General features: G+C 43.6%; 3 protein-coding genes across 5 annotated transcripts; 2 read left to right on the top strand and 1 right to left on the bottom strand.

Annotated features, from left to right (window-relative positions):
• Positions 1–1,732: 1,732 nt before the first annotated feature.
• arel1 (apoptosis resistant E3 ubiquitin protein ligase 1) lies at positions 1,733–12,133 on the bottom strand. 3 transcript variants are annotated; one of them, XM_057011988.1, is made up of 22 exons: positions 11,987–12,133; positions 11,087–11,320; positions 10,497–10,665; positions 9,532–9,752; positions 9,261–9,332; positions 8,744–8,970; positions 8,421–8,658; positions 8,146–8,315; positions 7,769–7,949; positions 7,413–7,657; positions 7,258–7,335; positions 7,040–7,181; positions 6,813–6,934; positions 6,660–6,735; positions 6,470–6,579; positions 6,220–6,399; positions 5,891–6,016; positions 5,110–5,239; positions 4,972–5,030; positions 4,789–4,878; positions 4,545–4,720; positions 1,733–3,603 (listed from the first exon to the last, which is right to left on the bottom strand). In XM_057011988.1, exons 2-22 carry the CDS (start codon positions 11,232–11,234, stop codon positions 3,501–3,503), a joined length of 3,063 nt encoding a protein of 1,020 aa, XP_056867968.1. In that variant the 5' UTR covers positions 11,235–11,320; positions 11,987–12,133; the 3' UTR covers positions 1,733–3,500. The 3 variants fall into 3 exon arrangements, with proteins under 3 accessions (XP_056867968.1, XP_056867969.1, XP_056867970.1); XM_057011989.1 differs by lacking the exon at positions 11,987–12,133 and adding an exon at positions 11,628–11,651; XM_057011990.1 differs by lacking the exons at positions 10,497–10,665; positions 11,987–12,133 and having other exon boundaries at positions 11,087–11,211.
• On the top strand, positions 11,980–14,213 carry fcf1 (FCF1 rRNA-processing protein). Its single transcript, XM_057012004.1, has 8 exons — positions 11,980–12,132; positions 12,492–12,556; positions 12,708–12,779; positions 12,861–13,009; positions 13,096–13,168; positions 13,250–13,337; positions 13,780–13,874; positions 13,985–14,213. Exons 1-8 carry the CDS (start codon positions 12,130–12,132, stop codon positions 14,031–14,033), a joined length of 594 nt encoding a protein of 197 aa, XP_056867984.1. The 5' UTR covers positions 11,980–12,129; the 3' UTR covers positions 14,034–14,213.
• A 149-nt stretch (positions 14,214–14,362) lies between these two features.
• Positions 14,363–18,915, top strand: vash1 (vasohibin 1). Its single transcript, XM_057012003.1, has 8 exons — positions 14,363–14,811; positions 15,225–15,503; positions 15,696–15,784; positions 16,072–16,128; positions 16,518–16,592; positions 16,675–17,056; positions 17,526–17,635; positions 17,817–18,915. The coding sequence occupies exons 2-8, from the start codon at positions 15,282–15,284 to the stop codon at positions 17,887–17,889; spliced, it is 1,008 nt and encodes a 335-aa protein (XP_056867983.1). The 5' UTR covers positions 14,363–14,811; positions 15,225–15,281; the 3' UTR covers positions 17,890–18,915.
• The last annotated feature ends 142 nt before the right edge of the window (positions 18,916–19,057 follow it).

Raw genomic sequence — 19,057 nt, 5'->3', positions numbered from 1 at the left:
CTCCCCTGACTCTCAACATCTCTGATTAAGATTGGCCTCTAAATGGGCCCAATCATAACAGATGATGAATACCTGCAGCCAATCCAGTTGGCAGTTAATCACTGGCGATGGTAATGAGGTCCTGCAATGCTACAATGGAAAGCAGACAGCCCCACAGCTGTTCAGCAGGACAGCGGCCGTGTTGCGAGCGCACTCTTAAGCACGCCACGGTTGTGTTGTCTGCCCTGTGAAAAATCAGTGGCTGCAGACAATCATCTTTGATCACAGAAACTAACGGACATCCTCAGAGGCACTGGTGTCTGGCTCAGGCACGGGAAATGAGGCACTGCGCTTTCAATTAGGGAGATTCTCCGGCGGAGGAGGACTGCCCGAAAACCGGTTTGGATCTGTCACAGGCCGAACCCCCGATGCCAAGCTGCGGTCGCATCTGGAGACGTTTACGCAATATCGCATTAACAAATGTGAGATGAAGCCGTTTGCATCAGAATTTACAAAGATGCAGCAACATGAGGCGGTACGCTCCCCGAGCAGCAGTTTGTGGCTGAGAGAAAACAGCCTGGGGGCCGTTTAACGACGTTAATTACACAAATCACAAATTTAAAAAAGCTCTAAAACTAAACTCTAAAACCCAACACTAAGCCTAAAGCTCAGTAGAACCCAGAGGAGAGTTTAAAGAACCCACCGACCTTGCAGTGTCCCTTTATGCCTTGATACAGGTCATTTTGAAGGCCCAGTCCCCTTCAGTCAACCTGGACATTAGCTCAACCAGAAGAACCTTAATCTGAGGATCTCGGGATGCCGGCTGGCTCCATTGGGATCAGTTTTGTTAGGTAACCTGGAGCCAGACCCAGCCATGCTTCAAAAGTGATCTGTAAAATGTTGAAATCGACGTTAAAACCGACAAGCAGCCAGTGGAGGGAGGGAGGGTCCGGGGATGATATGGTGTCTGTTCGAACCCGAGAGGAAGCCTCAACGTTGTTTGGACTAGTCGGAGACATGAGAGGGACTCCGGGGAGCTGGAGACAGTTGCAGCAGCCTAACCTGTAAATAAACTCCTTCCTCACAGTACATGAAGATGCCTCTCGAGTCAAACAGGGTTTGAGAAGATGCCAGGAACATGTGGGTGTGGCTGCAGACGTTTAAAAAAAAAAAAGAAGCAATTTTAAAATGTGTTTTCACTTTTACCGGACGAGCTGGAGTCTGTTCCAGCATGACCCATTCACAAGGTTCCCAGGTTGATCTCATCTCCTCTTCAAGTGGTGGAATCGGCCGGTCTTAATGGACTCCCTGTTGCGAGGCACAAATCTTTGATAAATGTAGAAAAAATGTGAACAACCACCATTAAAGACATCCATCGTGTAGTTTTGAGGGGAAAAACTGCAGAGGAAATCTTTGAATACGTCACATGAAGAGACACTGCCCCCTTGTGTCTGTATCGCGCACTCTGAAGCTAAGAAACAAAGTGGAAATGATGTTTTACACTGAACGCGTCTATCAATCATAAAGGAAGGAGCGTAAACTGTCGCGGTCTCACTCAGTTGAAGGTTTTACAGTCTCAACCTTTAGAGAGATTATTGCTCGTGACCTCACCTTTGGTCTCATCATTTAATACTTCAGACGAGAGTTTATAAACCGCCGTCCAAATCCAGGTTTGTCATCGTGAAAAGGCCGTGTGGAATCCATCTGACGACCATCCAAAAGTGTTCGTAAAACATGAGATAAGGACACAATGAATCATTAACTGTTTTTATTCCCATAAACAAATGGGCGAAGAATTTTATAACATTCAGCAGCAAAAACTTGCCATTAAAAAAAGGGGGGGAAAGAAATGAGTACCCCAGCTTTAAGGTCATATTTCACAATATCTACACAGTTAAAAGTCACACTCAAATCATTAAACCCACAAATGAATGTAAAACACAAAAGCTTGTGAAGCAAAACATTCAACAAGAACATAAAATGACACAACTGCTTTATACAGTATGTGTTGACAATGATCACGGCTAATAGAACAACTAACGTGTGACTAACAACAGCCAGTTTATCAGCTTCAGTCAATCTACCAGAGCTGAAAGTCCAGGTGGAATGGAGCAGAAGCGGTTGTCACTGCTCCCCCGGCCGACAGGTCAACATTGCACGACTCCAACCACCACCGACCCATAAACCCCTCTCCTAAGATCTCTAACACTGAAAGGAAAAGCGCCTGAATATAATACAATAAATCATTCGCCATCATCGCTGTAAAACTTCTACTGCTGTAGGAATAGTGCGAGGAGTAAAGCCAGAGTGTGTGTGTGTGTGTGTGTGTGTGTGTGTGTGTGTGTGTGTGTGTGTGTGAATACTACGGTCATACACACATTAAAAACCTTTTGGGAAGAATTATCCCTGGAGGTTTTCCTTTTGTTCTCCAGTCTAAACATTTTTTCCCGAACTCCGTGCACAACGGCCGCCTGGCAGTGTGCACGCAAAGGTTAGAGAATGCGTAAACTTAAAAAGAAAACACCTTAATTATGACCAGACAACACACATCTGGGTACTGTCATTACTTAGCGTTTCAAACTGAGGTCATGTGAGATAATGGACATAAATTTCACACTGTAGAGGACCAAAGTTATACAGTTGGAAGTGGATGCGTCTGCATTGGTGGGTGCAAAACAGATTCTGAGGTAAACCCGTGAAAGAGCGGATAAAACAGAAAACCCAAGTAAGACTCACGGGCCTCGTCTGTGACCCATTTGTGACCCATCTGTTGACCAGTCTGGATACAATCGGATGAAAAGGAGATGATTAAGGCAGGTCAAAAAACTGTTTAAATATTAGGGCTGAAAAACACAAATATTATCTAATGAGAGAATAAGTTAAAAATATGTCTTAAACAATAGAAATTACTTGGCTTTTTAAAAACCTATTGAAAATCCAGCAACATCAACTACATCCCTTCTGGAAAAGCAACTCGAAACAGACAAGCCGATCAATACACACAAATCTGTACATGTGAAATAAGAGTGATATTATATATTTACATACACACACATCAGTCCCTGATCGATTAAGGCCAAAAGTGCTGCAGGTGCTGCGTGACCCACATCGTGGGTGCGTGCGTGGGCCGTTGCACAAGTGTTCCTCAGTTTGCAAAATGTGAAAAAGAAGCAGTTAAACAATAATTCTCCAGCTCTAGTGTCACGTCCTCACATCCGTCAAAAATACAAATCTAAGCACGCTTTAGCATTAAGAAACTAATCTAGCCCAAACCTCACATTATACAGCTTTTTTCTTTAAACAAAGAGTGAGACATTTTATATACATACAGTAGCAGAAGACCCGAGTCCTGTTGTTAGACTTATGGGACCGTCTCTTCCTGGGAGAGATGGCGTTCAGCGTTTGAGTCTCTGCGGTGAGAATTCTCACTGCAGACTGGAGATGAATGCAGGGCGACACGGCCTCGGACTGTACAGCACTGTCCTCCCGTACGGAGGCTTCTCCGAGGTCAGAGGTGAAGGTCAAAGCATCCCGAACCCCTCGCTGCCCTCACTGATGGCCAGTTTCAGCAGCTTGTGCAGCTCCTCGTACGAGTCGTATGTTGGGAGGCACAGCTGGTTAAAACTAGACAGGAAACAGAGAGTTTACTTCCTTTGGGGCGATTATCTGCTGCATTCAGGCAAACAACTTTAAGGTTGTAACTTATATGCTACAGACCTCCATTTGTTAACAGCACAGAAAAAAACAATCATTCATCTATTTTCGGTGATTAAAATGTTAATTTTGTCAGGTTATTACATTCAGAAGTGACACTGGGTGTTGGTAAAAACTCCATTTGCTACTCTCCTACCACGGTCGTGGATGAAGACGTGGGTGAAGCCAGTAAAAGACTTGAGCAGTTCCAGATGTTAACAGAGCTCCAGCCAAATCCTAAACTCAAGTAGATTTCTTCCAACATTAAACACAGTAAATGCCTCCATACAGCTCCTGTGGTGCCAGCCAAGCATCCTGAAGCTTCACTGTGTTGCTATCTTAATCTTAATAATAGTTTTATTGAATAATTTACATTTGTAATGATGAATGCTGGCGTTTTAGCCCAATTAAGTATAAGTAGTGGTTAACAGATGATGGATGGAAGTACTAACAAAATATGGGAAGTATAAACCTTAAATCTCCCTGTGATTTGGACTTCATACTGTACACACAAGCTTTTTAACAGAAGCTGGCAAAGCTAAATATTAACAAAGGTACAACCCATGATTTGTAAATAATTTAGTGCAATTTTGAAACAATGTGTTAAATCTAACAGACATCACGAGAAATGACTGCCCAGCCCTGATTTTGACCTTGAATTTCCTTGAGAAATGTTGACCCTTGAGGAAAAGTCAAGCGTTCACCAAAAATCAAATAAAATCCCCACATGGGAACCATGAACGTCTCAGCAAAACGTTTCAGTTAATCCATCAAGTGGGTGTTTTTCCGTGGGAAATATTGAAATTGTGACCTGCTGTGTCCAGCGCACCAGACGTTTAAACCTATACATCAGTCTGTGTTTTCTTACTGACCACGTGTGTGCGGTGGGTAGCGTGCTGTGTGTGGGCGCGGCGATGATCTGGAAGGAGGGGCAAAGGGTGTTGAATCCCCCAGGCGGCAGCTGAGAGGAGCCGGTGGTGAACTGCAGCAGACGAGCCAGCTCCTCCTGGGTGAAGCTGGACACCACGGCCCAGAACCACTTCATCACCTGTAGCAACAGAACATAAACACACTCAAATATCCTGAAAACTGGAAAAAAAAAATCCTGCGACTTACTTTCTCTCTGAAGTGCCACGATCCTCCAACAATCACTGCATGAGCCTTAAAGTCCTGCACGTTTATATCGCCGGTGCCGCACATCAACAGCTGATGGGGTCAGAAGGGAGAAAAAAAAATATCTAGAGTTCCCAGGTTTCCCTTTAACTGGTAACAGGCTTTGATTATAAACATCTCACATACCTCCAACTCATTCTCATCAAATATGGCGAGCAGGTTCTCTGGAACCAGTTCATTCAAGCCTGCAAACGATCAGGGAGTTTGGTTTAATGTGTGCACGAGTTCTCCGGGGAATTCAACCGTCAGATAGGGATTCCTTACCTTTCAGGAAGTGTTCCACTTCATCCCTCACCTGGGTGGCCAGCCTGTACTGTGCCAGCAGGTTGAGATAATGCATCTTGTTTTCATTGGTAACGGCGATCTGGGCACCGCCTGATATCAGCTCAACCACCTGCAGGACGACACACGGCCCAGGAATGAGGACGAGGAAACCGCTTTAAAGTTCAAACGCTCTAAAACTCTGTAAACTTCAATTACAGGGAATTATGTCAGCCTTGTTCTGCACCTGCCAGGATCAGATGAAACATCGGGAGCATCAAGACACACGCGACATTAACTTCAGGCGAATGATGGATGAAGAGGTTTTTATTATTTTGCCCCAGGGTGCCAGAGAGAAACAAAGACCCTGTTCTGTCATTTTAATGGATTTTTTTTCCAAGAAGTTAAAACTACGGTCATATTTAGAACTATTGTAGTTTGTGCCAATGATTTTGAGTCCATGGTCAACGGCGTACCTCTGTGTGCCACATTAGAAGTGAAAGTTAACACGTCAGTCTCACTTTAACTGTATTTCCAGTCCACCCTGGTGCCGTACAGAGGCGAAACAATAAAAATAAAATCATCCTGTCGTCCAAATGGTGACAGACCTGGCTGGTATAAACACAGCACTCCCACTCTTTAGAGGAAAAAGAGCACTATTGTGATTCATGCCAAACAACAATATGGTTTCTTTTGTTTGGATTGTTGCTCCCTTCGCCTGTGAAATTACATCAGCAATAACAATAATAAAAAAAAGATGCTCCTTTCCAAAGTGTTGCCTCACCTTCTCCAGCTGCCCTGATTTGCTGTACTTCTCCTCGGCAAACACCAGGTCCATTTCACTCACGTCATTGTTTAAGATGAAGCAGACTTTAGTTTTATAGAACTCCTGGTCGTCCGTCTCAAAGTACTGTGAAAAACAAAATGAAAACACACAAAGACGATGTTGTTAAATAAACATGAGATTTATCTTCTGGGTGGGAGGACACGGAGGATGAGTGGGTAGGACTGTCCTCAGTCGTTGGCCTTGTGTGGAATGTTAAAGGGATGAGACAGTGCGCCTGACAGCTGAACATAAACAATCAAAACATAACCAGGAATGCTTTTTCCTACCTTGTAGTTCATCCTGAGGCCAATGATCTGGGCCAAGAAGGACCGAGTAAAGCGAGCTCGGACTAGCTGTTTGTAGGCACCACCCAGAGCCGACTCAAACAGGCACTTTCCTACAATCCGACCAGCAAATTCGTACATTTTTAGCCGTAGGTGGGCTGGCCGCTCGGCGTTCGGATGCACCTGTGAGGGGAACAAAAGTTGAAGCCTCCTCATGCAATAGGCACCAATATATGAGGAACGGCAGATTTACCAGGCCCTGGTTGTTGTCGCTGAAGCGAGTGAAGAGCTGATTGGAGGTATCGAAAAGGGTCTTACAGATCAGCTCGAACCACTCCCGACGAGGTCCTCCCCAGTCCAGCGCTGCAAAAACCCTCAGCATTAAACCCAGTTTAAAACTCACTCTAAGGGCTTAACAATGGAAATCTGGATGTTTCTTTCACCTTCTTCATCCTGAAACACAACCTCTAAGTTCTTACTCCAGTCAGACACAGAGAAGTTCCGTGTGGCCTTCAAGGACTAGAGGGGATAGATAACACATATAAGCTGCATTTGTACGTATGTAAAGCTCAGTAGCTCAGTAAAGCGGCGCTCACCGACTCCAGAATTGAGTGTCGAGAGATTTTTAGGCAGGTCTTGGTGCGAGGTTTCTTGGAGTGGATGTGCCTGAGTTCACGTTGAAAGAAGTTCACCTTGTCTTGGAAGGTTTCAGAGCCACCTACGGAAAACAACATCGTATTACCACTAAGGCCCCCCACACACAGGACAGGTGTGAACAAATACAAGTGAATGGAACTTTGTTGCTCTCAGACTGAGAACCAACCGATGTTCTTGTGCAGGAAGCGGATGAAAGTGGCGGCCATGATGTTCCTGTCTTTGCAGCTGAGCTCCACTGGAGGCTGTATCCCATCATCCACCACTAATGTCAGGTACTTGTGAACTGGGTCAGGACCACAATAGGTGAACTGAGAAAAGAGCAGGGGGTTACACCATGCATTTTAAAACCAACCCTGGGCTGCATCTTTAACATTTACAGCTCACCTTTGTTCCTGGACACACTCGAAAGGTGAAAAGGCGCCATGGAATAATTTTCAGGTAGAACTCTTTCACAGATAGTTGCTATTTGATGAAAAAAAAGACATGCTTATGTTCCAACCAAGAAAAAACAAAAGTACCTCAATAAGATGGCTGCTTACCTTTGGCGATATGTAACAATAAACCTTTTTTGGTTTCTTGACCTTCTCAGGCTGCCCCTCCACAGGAGAGTCATGCTCATCCTCCTCTTCTCCCATAGAAGGCCTCCTCTGAGGAGCGAGCAAAGAGGAGGCCGGGAGCTGCCATGACGAGCTGCTGTAGTTCCCACTGCTGTAAAGGTACGCCTCAAAATAGATGCTTATGCCCGGGGTGGACACGTTCTTCTCCACACAGGCCTTCTCATTCTCTGAAATATGCAAGACCGTGCTACTTTTTGCTTAGGACAAAATGACAAACCTACAAATCTTGAAAACATTTCTTCTGTGGCAACACATTTGTCTTCAGTAGGGCTGCTCACCATTGAGAACAATAACATCGAATTCCCCGTTGCTGAGCGGTTGGTCCTGGTAGGAGATGCGGGCCCTGAAACAGCCCGTCCTCCTCAGTGTCAGCTTCAGCAGAACCTGGCACTGCTGCTTGTTGAGTGAAACGGACTTACTGTAGAACTCATCCAGGCTATCATCCTCTGTGGTGCCCAGCTGGGGAAAGGCAAAATGCATTCCAGCTCAGAAATGTGGAAACAACCAAAACCCCTGCTCTCTGTTGTGGGGCTAATGACTCAGAAATTAGCAACAGAAGGATAAAAAGACATGTAGGGCCATATATTTAGTACTGCAACCATGCATCAGCAAATTACAACAGGATGGATAATGGAAAGGGGATTTGTTGCCTTACTGGGTGTATGTGGATGCTATAGTTGGCTTCATCTGTAAGAGATGTAGAGTTACTGGTGGGGTTTCCATACTCGTCCCTGGGCTCAATCTGCAAAGTGTGCTGCTGCCCATTTGTAAGAACCAGCGTGGAGAAATGATAAGCTATCTTGGTTTTTGAAGGGACAACGGTGCCTGAATGAGCAAAAGATCACAATATCAGTCAGTCATACTTACTGGACAGCTCAATAAACTAAAGCAAAACAAGCACTGGTTCTCAAATAGATGAGTTGGTGTTACCTGGCTGGAATATCTTATAGTAAGGGCTGTAAGCCACATTGAGACCGCCCAGCTTCACTGCAACCTCATAGCGTCCAGCCTTCCGCACAGTGAAAGCTACTTTGACTACATTGGACTCTGGATCGTGAAGGACTTCCTGTGTAACGGGGATGTCCAGAGCCAGTTCGATGTGGGTGATGTTGACCCTCAGCCCTACAGGTCGATGGGCAGGAAAAGGTTGGCCATTTTTGTAGAACAGCTAAAAAGTTAGAGCCCAAAGTATAATTAAAAAAAAAAAAATCTGGGTTGAATTAAGGTAGTGAGCAACTCGGGTCATTTCTCACTTGGACTCTGAAGCTCATAGTCTGTCCCACTTCCTGCGGCTCCTTCCAATCCCACGACACCTTGCAGGAACGTGGGTCAAGGTAGTTTCCACGAACATAGTCGTAGATGCTGCGGTCACCGCGTCGGCCTGGGTCCTCATTCTGCAGGAAGCTGACTACCCTCGCTGCAAGCTCACAGAGGAACTTGATAGTGAAGACAAACGCTATGATGGAAACAGTAATTCCACCTGCAATAAGCACCGAGGACGTGCAGAAGACTCAGTTCAAATAAAGGTTTCTCTGGATTGCTTTTGCTCCTCTATGCAATAAATGCTCTATAACAAATATTCCTATTATTATATAAATGCTGTTATATTTCATATTTATAATGCTCTTCTGCAAAGTGACAAATATATGCAACAAACATTCCTCTCCAAGTGATTTGTCATGGATGTTTATCTGCACTGAAGAATTAAGGGTAATCAACTTTAAAATCCCTCCATTTTAACATTTATTTTTCCTTTCATAACTCACTTACCAATCACGTAAAACATGAGGTCCCTTATCAAGAAGCACAGTGCCACAGTACAGCCAAATATGAGCGCTCCAGCTGAAATGACAAGTTGAGGATCAAGTTGGTGAGTCATTAAAACCAACACCTAAAACACTTAAAAGAAAAATGAACAAATTTTAAATGATCAAGGGATTAAATGTAGAAATAAATTGCCCTGTATAACCGCTACAGTTACAGAGGGCATCTAAAATGACAATCTCTTCTACTATCAGAAGGAAAGTAATCGGATACTCACCAAGAGACCACTTCTCATTCAGACGCCGCTCCGCGAGGCTGTGCACCAGCTGGATCTCGTAGTCCTGGCCACGTGTCCCCCTGGTGGTCTGGAGGATCTTGATGCTCGTGGACAGCCTTATGTAGTCTTCGTAGTAGTAACCCCAGGCAGCTAGAGACAGCTGCAGCTGACTGTCAAACTGGGACAGATCATCCAGATTTTCACAACCGAAGCTCTTCAGTCTGCAGGTGAATACACACACAGGAGGTAAATGGAGGGTGTGACAGTAAAGTTGAACACCCTCTAATAAAAGATCCCCTTACAGCAACCTTGTTGCTCCACCTACATTTTTACAATGCTGAAAGGACGGTGCACAACAGGATGTCCCACATGTAAAATAAACACTATTCCTAAGAAACGAGTTGCCTTATCAGCCAAACTCATTACCTATGTTAACAAATGGTACTAAAGAGGCACGTCAAGACCTGACCAATGATGTCACGGTTAACTGTAGTTTCAAAGGTCAACATAAACACAGGAGACAAAAGGAAACATTTCATATTTTAACCACATAAGCATTGGCTAATATTAGGCACTAATCTTAGTCTTATATTTGTTACAAAAACATCAGAATTATAGAATAATGTCAAATCTGACGGGAAAAAAGCAACCGATATATTGAAAGCCATGACCTTCAGAAATGATATATATTAAGACCAATGTTTAAATTCTGGACAAGATCTTGCTGTGGAGAAATGCATCTGACAATTACACACAGCCTTTAAATTCCCTTAAACAAATAAAATACAATCAAAGACAGTGGCTGGGGGGTATTTTAGATTACACCAATAGAGAATTCTTAATGTACATAAAAACATCTGCAGTGATGCAGTCTCACCAACAGAAGATTGGAGAGAGTGCCCTCAAGTGGACACACCTCCACTCACACACCACTTTTACAAAACTATTACTCATTAAGTTTTTACATATGGTAGAAGTGCTCCAGGTTCTGGGAGCAAAGCCACTCCTGAAGTGCAAAGTCTCTGAGCAGCTGGATGTGGGCCTTTGCGATTTCCCTCCAGCGCTGCTGTTCCTTCACCACCTCTTCCAGACGACTAAGTACACTCAGACTCAGTTCCTCCAGGGTCTGCACATCTGCATGACACATGAACAGTGAGTTTAAAATAAGAAATCAAGGATCCTGAGACCAACCTGCCAGCAAATTAGTATCCATCACAACAAAATGCTCCATTACTCCATCCACCTCTTCAGAGTTCCAAGCTGAAAACCACCTCTCCATAAAGGTTTATATTCTTTGTGCAAAGACAAAAGGACACTGGCCAAAGCAAAAGAAGCTGTTTAAATTGATCAAATCCCATTTATGAATTACACTCACCTCTAAGGTTTAAACAAAAGGCTCTCAAAGTGTGGGAAAATGTGGCAGTAAAAACATCCAAAGCAGACAACCTTCAGGAAGAATAAACCATCTTCTATCAGCATAATTGAGCAGATGATTACACTGTTTGGTTACCCAGTGCTCAATGATCGTGAAATACAATATCTGCATCCTACTCACCTTCAAAAAGGCGTCTGTATTGAGAGAGGCTATGTCCTTGGAGCCATTCCTCAATCTGATTATCTTTGCCTTTCTTCCACCGTACTTCCCAGAAGAGGATCCACGACACTGAGCAGAAGAGGAAGGTCAGGATGAAGCGGCGGTCCATCTGGCCATCTTTCAGCCTTCACTCATTTTCTTCTGTCCTCAAAGGAAATCCGTCTCTCATACGTGGGCTGTTTAGGGTCACTTTCCCTAAACGGGGTAGAAGCATTTTAAAATTTCCCTTGAGATAGATGGTAAATAATCCAACATTCACTATGAACTAGTCTGCATAGAAAGCGTTAATAATTTAGTGCCACCTTGGAGAAATGTTGACAGATGGGGGAGTTAAATAACATGTAACACCCACAAACTAAAATATGCATGAGGAAATTAAGCTTACTAAATTTACTGACTCCTAAAACTCTCCAACGTTTGTCAAAACCTCTCCAAATGGCACTTCACTTTCGTTAGCACAGAAAGCGATCGGGCGAACCAACTATCCCATCAAATTAATTACCTTCAGTTAACCCGACAGGCATTTAAACTAGCTGGGCCAGACTATTGCCATGCATTTCCTGTTGACATTAAAACCATAAAGTAAACGTGGAGGCTAACGTTAACAACAGTGAGCGTCACACTGACAAACCGATGTTGTGGCATAGTTAAGCAACATCGCAAACGACAGAACAAAGCTAATGCTAGCCAAGTTAGCCAACACTATCAGCGTTTTCTCATATATTGCTCGACAGCACATGACGGCTATCGACTTACAAATCGCAATATGTCGACAAGACGCGGCATGCAAGAAGACTTTAGCACAACGCAAAATGTATAGAATAAAATGCTTATGAATATATGTTATAAAATAGAGTGTACCTTTGTATGTTGGTCATTAGCCATCAAAGGAATTGCGCAGGACGAGTCGCCTTTTGATTGCGTCACATGAAAACGACGTGTCGACACACGAGGGGGAGAGAGTTGCAATCGGCTAATTTCATCCATTCTCGCAAATTTACAGCATGGTAGGTGATTTTTAACTCCTATAGAAACACATTGGATGCCACAAAAGCTGTCTTCACTTCAATATGTGTTGTTTTGCATTAGAAATGAGACACTGAAGATGTTTGGTAGTCTAACTTCTTAGCCGTTAGCTAGCCGTAAAATGGTCTATATCCTTAGTAGTAGTACAGAGTATTCTGAATAGAAAAATTATAGGAATCAGCTTTGATCAAGACATTTGAAAAAAAAAAACTGTGTTGCTATTTTGTGAAAACATTCCATGTCGATTTACAATGGTTGTCAACCCTCCTGGGACACAGCAGAGATGTGGTGGTCATTTCTGAAATGTTAAACATGCCTGTGTTTGAATGTGTGAATGCAGGGGAAGCAGAAAACAAAGAAGTTCGCTGCAATGAAGAGAATGATTAGTCTAAAAGACCAAAGAATGTAAGTTTGATACATATTATATAAAATACATATATATAATATTTGATCAATCCTGGTTATTTATATAGCAACAGTCTAATTTTCAATGGCTCACAAACATAAATTTGTCAGAACAAATTAGGTACAAAAACTGTTTTCATTTCTTTGACAGAAAAGAGAAAGATCGTGCAAAGGCAAAAGAGAAAAAGAAGAAAGATCCTTCTGCGTTGAAAGAGACAGAAGTGTAGGCGGGCCATAGACATATCAAATGAGACCATGATATGTTCTACATGAAATTTTACCTTCATGTGTTTATCTTCTGCAGCTCAAAATACCCCTCATGCCTGTTCTTCCAGTACAATACTCAGCTTGGTCCACCCTACCACATCTTGGTTGACACCAACTTTATCAATTTCTCAATTAAGGCCAAACTAGACATTGTTCAGTCTATGATGGACTGTCTGTATGCAAAATGTAAGTAATAACATTTTAATTGTAGTCTGCTGTTGCATATATCAGCACATACCTCTGGTAATGTTTCTCCAATTTATTCCGTGCAGGTATTCCGTATATCACGGACTGTGTAATGGCTGAGATTGAAAAGCTTGGGATGAAATACAGGGTTGCACTCAGGTACAAACTGCCAAATATAAAACTGGAGAATAAGGGATTTCTGCTTGCTTTGTTTTTGATGTTTTAAAAATGATTTCACAGGATAGCCAAGGATCCAAGGTTTGAACGCCTTCCGTGCACGCACAAAGGAACATATGCTGATGACTGTTTAGTCCAGAGGGTAACACAGGTATCTCTCCGCTGAAACATTTGTCTTTCAAAGAAAGAACTCCTCAAAAAAATTCTTATTGATGCTCAGTATCACATAATTTTACAAAAGACTGGATGTCCCCTAAATGTAATTTCCTGGGCTTGAGCCTATGGTTGGATCACTAAAAGTTGGTCAAGCTTGAGAAATCTGTGCAAATATTTGCAAAGATTGAAGAGAGACTGAAGAATTTGTAAAGCAATATCCTATTATTGAGAGGTAATGATGCCGGCTCAATGATGACCAAAGTTATCAACAATGCTTATATGATGTACCGTTGTTGACACATCATTTATGTGTGAGTTACATTAGCAATCTAACACCAACTGTTTTTTTCCCCATGGTGTTATTTTCTCTGATGTACGTTCTCGTCTGAGGGGGATGTGTAGGTTTCCCATGTACTAAAATAAACATGTCTCCACAGCACAAGTGTTATATCCTGGCCACTGTAGATAGAGATCTGAAGAGAAGAGTCAGGAAGATCCCAGGGGTGCCCATCATGTACATCTCAAACCATAGGTAACAATCTAGATCAAATAATAAATGTGTGGTTGCATTTTCCTGTGTGCACAAAGAGTAACGAGTCGCTGCCATGTATTGATTTTTTTTTTTTTGCTGTTTTTTTACAGGTACAATATTGAGCGGATGCCTGATGACTATGGTGCTCCAAGGTTTTAACATTGCTACAAATATGACAGACCTGTATATACCGTACTTACAATTATTGTGTAATATTTCTTTTCATATGTATCAAACTCTTTGAGGTGTGTGTGTGGATGACTTGTTTGATTGCAGTTCAGATATGATTCATCATGAAACCATGATTTGATGGAAGAATAGATGAGTTTTTGCAATTAATATGTAGTCTTGTCCATTGAGTTTTTTTTCTGATATTACAATTGTGTAGCATTTTCAAGAGCTAAGGTGTTTATTTACCCTTATTTACAGTCAAGGGTAGAATTATATTGGTGATGCAACTTTTTAAATTTTTTAGTTGTCTTTTGTTGCTAATATTTAATAAATCTCTACGGCCGTTAAGAGCGCGATTAAGAACTTGAATAATCACAATGTGTCAGACGCGTTTAGAGTTGTAAAACATTAATGTTCTGGAAATACTGGATAAAAAAAATCCAGCGACAGGTCGGGAAAATGAGCCGCGAAGAGAAAGAGGTTTAATTTCCGATTGCACGGGAACGCAACAGTCATCGCGGCGGAGTCGAGCCGCTGACTAGTGCGCATGCGCAGTGGGCAGAGGTCTGGGAGTGTCGGAGAGGTTCGTTATTGACGCGAAAGCAACCCGCAGACACTGAACCCAACCGGGAGCATCTTTATGGACAATAAACCGGCTGACCTGCAGGAAAATTAGCCCGGAGGCCGCCACAATTTCAAGGAGACGGAATTGGGCCACAGAAGCTGTGATTTTTCTGGATATTTGGGGCGTGAATGACCTCTAACGGTACTGAGAACTGGTCATTTTAACACTTTATCTGCAGTCATTCAGCTTACATACTGATTGGAGCGTCTGCTTGCTGATTAACCGTCACGTTATCGTCATTAAAATGGGCATCATCTCATTCAAATGAACGCGAGACAAATCGAATGGCCTTTCTCATTTATCCAAAGATCTAAATACACGCATCAAGACTGTATTTTGCAAAGTTTCTTTTTCTTCGTCTGTAAAAAAGTGAAGTATCTCCGGCCGTCTGAACCACAGAGGCGATCTTAAAATAATTCTACAAATCAGTCACATTGGAGACAATGACATCTCTGACTTTTGCTGTAGCTGCTGTATCATGTGTTGGTCATCTGTCGTGGGAGTCGAGCTAAAGCTGCGAGCAGATTAACCTGCGGCATTTATTTTAAATAAAGAGGTCCGAGGGGTGGAGGTTGTGCGCGCCTGACTGGATCCGGCTCCAGGAGGAGAGGATGCTGAGCGCCGCCGCGGGCTCCGTGCAGGAGAGAGACGAGGAGCAGGAGGATGAAGGAGAGGAAGAGCTGAGGGATGGAGGGGTGCCTTTCTATGTCAACCGAGGAGGCTTCCCGGTGGATGAGGAGACTTGGGAGCGGATGTGGCGCCATGTGGCTCGAATACACTCAGACGGTGAAGCTTTGGGGAGGGCCATCCGGCGCGCCACCGACCTGCCCAAGGTAGAAGTATACATGCAGGGCAGGGGGTGCGCTTAAAACCCTGTAACGAACATTTTGCTTTTAAAAAAAAAAAAGAAGTGTGTGTTCATAATATACAGACGCATACGGATGGGACTTAACAGCTAAAACAGGAATTGAGATATCTGGGACTGTACAGAACCAGTGGAATTATTTGGATGCTCTGTCCCACAGATTCCAGTACCGAGCGTGCCTACGTACCAGCCCACCACCCCCATTCCACAGCGTCTGGAAGCCATACAGAAATACATCAGGGAGTTGCAGTATCCTCTGCCTGACCAGTGTTGTCTGTGTTTTAGCTTTAATGAATAATGTTTTTCAGAACAATAATCCAAAGGTTCTTTGTTAATCCCACTGACCCACTGTGGTGAGTATGGGCCAGGCAGAAACTAGGGCGCTGTAGATGCTATATTAAGCTTTATTTCCACAGATTCATCCATAATTAACTAAAGAACTCTGAATATCTCCAAGCCCTCTAAAAGCTTCCCTTTGGTCCCCATAACATGAAATGTCCTTGCAGTTACTTTAAGACCTTAACAACGACCTGCAGGTACAATCACACAGGTACGCAGTTTTTTGAAATCAAGAAGAGCCGTCCTCTTACTGCGTAAGTTCAGAGTACTTGTACTGGTGTAATTCATTGGGCTTTGTGAGAAACATGCAAGATGGGAGATCTTTTGTACATTTGAAATCTGCAAAATCCCTTTAACCACACATAGAAGTAACAAATAAAGCCATATTTTACCTCCAATATGAAGCACAAAGCGGCAGGAAACAGAAGTAATTTACCTACTACATATATGAGACCTGCTTGGTTAATTATATTGGAAATGGTGACTTCACAAACCCACATTTTCCGATGCCCCGTGCCTGGATCTCACTTTCGGAGACCCAGCAGTCCAGATTTTCTTTCTCTGGCCGATGGAAACTGTTCTGGTTTGACTGTATGAAATCAATACCAGTGTTCCATGACTCTTGTTTCACTCTTCTGCACAGGTTGATGGACATCGCCAAAGAGATGACAAGAGAGGCTCTGCCCATCAAATGTCTGGAGGCCGTGATTCTCGGGATGTATCTTTAATCTTTACAGCAGCTGATCGCGTCCCTGCTGTACGTCTTTCCACTGGGATTTCCTTTAACCTGCATTTACCAGTTACCTCACCAACAGCATGCCTGGTGTGGAGCGTTTCCCCATCAGCTTCCAGTCTCAGTTCTCAGGGAACCACTTCCATCACATCGTGCTGGGGGTCCACAGCGGGGGACGCTTCGGGGCGCTGGGGATCAGCCGACGGGAGGACCTCATGTTCAAGCCCCTGGAGCTGCGGACGCTGACGGACCTGGTGCAGGATTTCGAAGGTGCCTACCGAGGCTACTGGCACACCCTGCGCAAGGTCAGGATCGGTCAGTACGTGTCCCACGACCCTCACAGCGTGGAGCAGATAGAGTGGAAACATTCCATCCTGGATTTGGAAAAGCTGACCAAGGAGGAGCTGCGAAAGGAGCTGGAGAGACACACTCGAGACATGAGGCTGAAGGTACAGCACCACCGATGTTCTGACAACAAAACCGGCAGGGGTTTTTAAACATTTACGTGTCTTTTTATTGAAAGATCTTACAAATTCAGCCTCTCATTTCACTGCCGACAGCTGATTCAGAGCTGTAATTTACACTCAGCAGAGTAAACACCCTCCTACTCTTCCTGCTTATTTGATCTCTGTTGACGTACAGCATTCTTCATGGACAGTGACACCGAGCTGACCTTCTTCCGGAGGAGCAATTTCTTCCAAATGATCCTCCCTCATCGCCCAATTGCGCTAACGTAATGCAGTCGGCCTTGATGCTGAGCCCTGTGTGTAATAAAGCTAATGTGATGGCCTGATTCCGCTCGCTCAACCCATCAGCAGTTGATTTCTGGGCTCTATAACAGGGCAGAGAGGGGTCAGATACTCGCCGGCCATCGATAAAGCTGGTTCCAGTGATGGTTTTGGTTTTTTTGGTTTGCAGATTGGAAAACCTGCACCGCCGTCTCCCACCAAAGACAGGAGGAACAGCATCGGATCGCCACTCAGAGGACCAGGCAGCCCCGTACGCAGGATCAGCCGCACCGAGAGACGGTATCGTGGATAATTGTGGTCAAAATAAGCTCATGGTTTCCAGTCACAAGCGCCGGTCTTTGGAAAACATTCTCATGGTGTCTCATGACTGAGAGACAGTCCCCCCCCCCCCCCACACACACACACCTCCCTGAATGAATCAGCCTCAGCGTCTTGTTCATTTGTTGTTGCTGTGTCGCAGGTCCTCTGGAGAGAAGAAAAGTTTGGAGCGAAAGTCCTCTGCAGACATGAACGGGTACCAGATCCGCGTCTGAAACTGCAGCAGCTTGCTTGGGGAGCAAATCCCAGAGTTCCACTCTCTGGTTTCATGGTGAACACTGATTTAGTTCTCTTGAACACACATTGGCTTATTCACAGGATGTAGTGAAGAATAGGTCACCAGCGGCTCTTTCACCAAAAAACAAATGCCTCATTCAGCCCCTTGCTGCCATTAGATGTATTTCCTGGAGTTGGGCCGCTGATAGAACTCGGTGCTGGCAGGTTTAAAAAAAAACAAAAAAACTTTTATACAACTGTAGTGTTTTGCTAACTGAACAAAGCACCAGACATTATCACTACCGTAAACGCGCTACACGTGCTACGTGCAGACATATCACAGGTTCCCCATCAAAGACTCATCTATTTGGCATCATTGAACTGTAAATGTGAGTAAATGTCATGTGAATTTGAATCTCCTTCGTTCTAATTGTGCGTGTCGTGACTAGTCTGCCAACCACGACCCTGGTGCCTTTTAAGAAACCTCAAAGAGAAGAAAATGACTTTTTGTATTCAACTTCTGGTTGTCCTTGCCTAACTAAACGCGGCTCAATCCCTGCTCTTCCAAATCCTTAAAACTGAACCCGATGCTATCAAATTTTGCATTTTCTGTACTATACTTAGGGAGCGAAATTGACTCAACCAAGAGTTATTAAGAGGAACTTTGCTGCATATAAATTATCTAATGACAAATTTATATGCTTTTTACATTACTCACTTATTTGTAGCGACTTTTTTCACTTGCCTTAAGTGGTATCCTAGTGACTGACTTTCCTTTAAGGCCTTTACACTATTTTTAAAGCATTTTTTTAAACTGAAGTTTTCATTTTATAGTTCCTCTGTGTCTGGTAATACCAGTGGACATTGTTAATATTTACCATGCACTTGAATTTTGCATCGGCTATCATCGTGTGAAGTGTTGTAGGCGTGGCATCATTTCACTGTAGCGCTGCCTGTTACTGCTTTGTACTTGAATACTGTTGATTCGCAGGATCATAATAAAAGCTCACTTAGTGGAGACACAAGTTCTTGTTTTCTTATTCAATCTTCATGTCCAGATACTCAGCCATCAATCAGCTATAATTATTCGTCAGACAGGAACTCCACTTGTTTATGAGCAGTCACGTGTTCTGCCCAGGGATCAGGTTTAATGGGATCAGTTATTAG

This window comes from Takifugu flavidus, chromosome 16, assembly GCF_003711565.1.
Source record: "Takifugu flavidus isolate HTHZ2018 chromosome 16, ASM371156v2, whole genome shotgun sequence".
NCBI lineage: Eukaryota > Metazoa > Chordata > Actinopteri > Tetraodontiformes > Tetraodontidae > Takifugu > Takifugu flavidus.
Note: the sequence above shows the minus strand (reverse complement) of the source record. Positions and strands in the feature narration are given on the sequence as shown.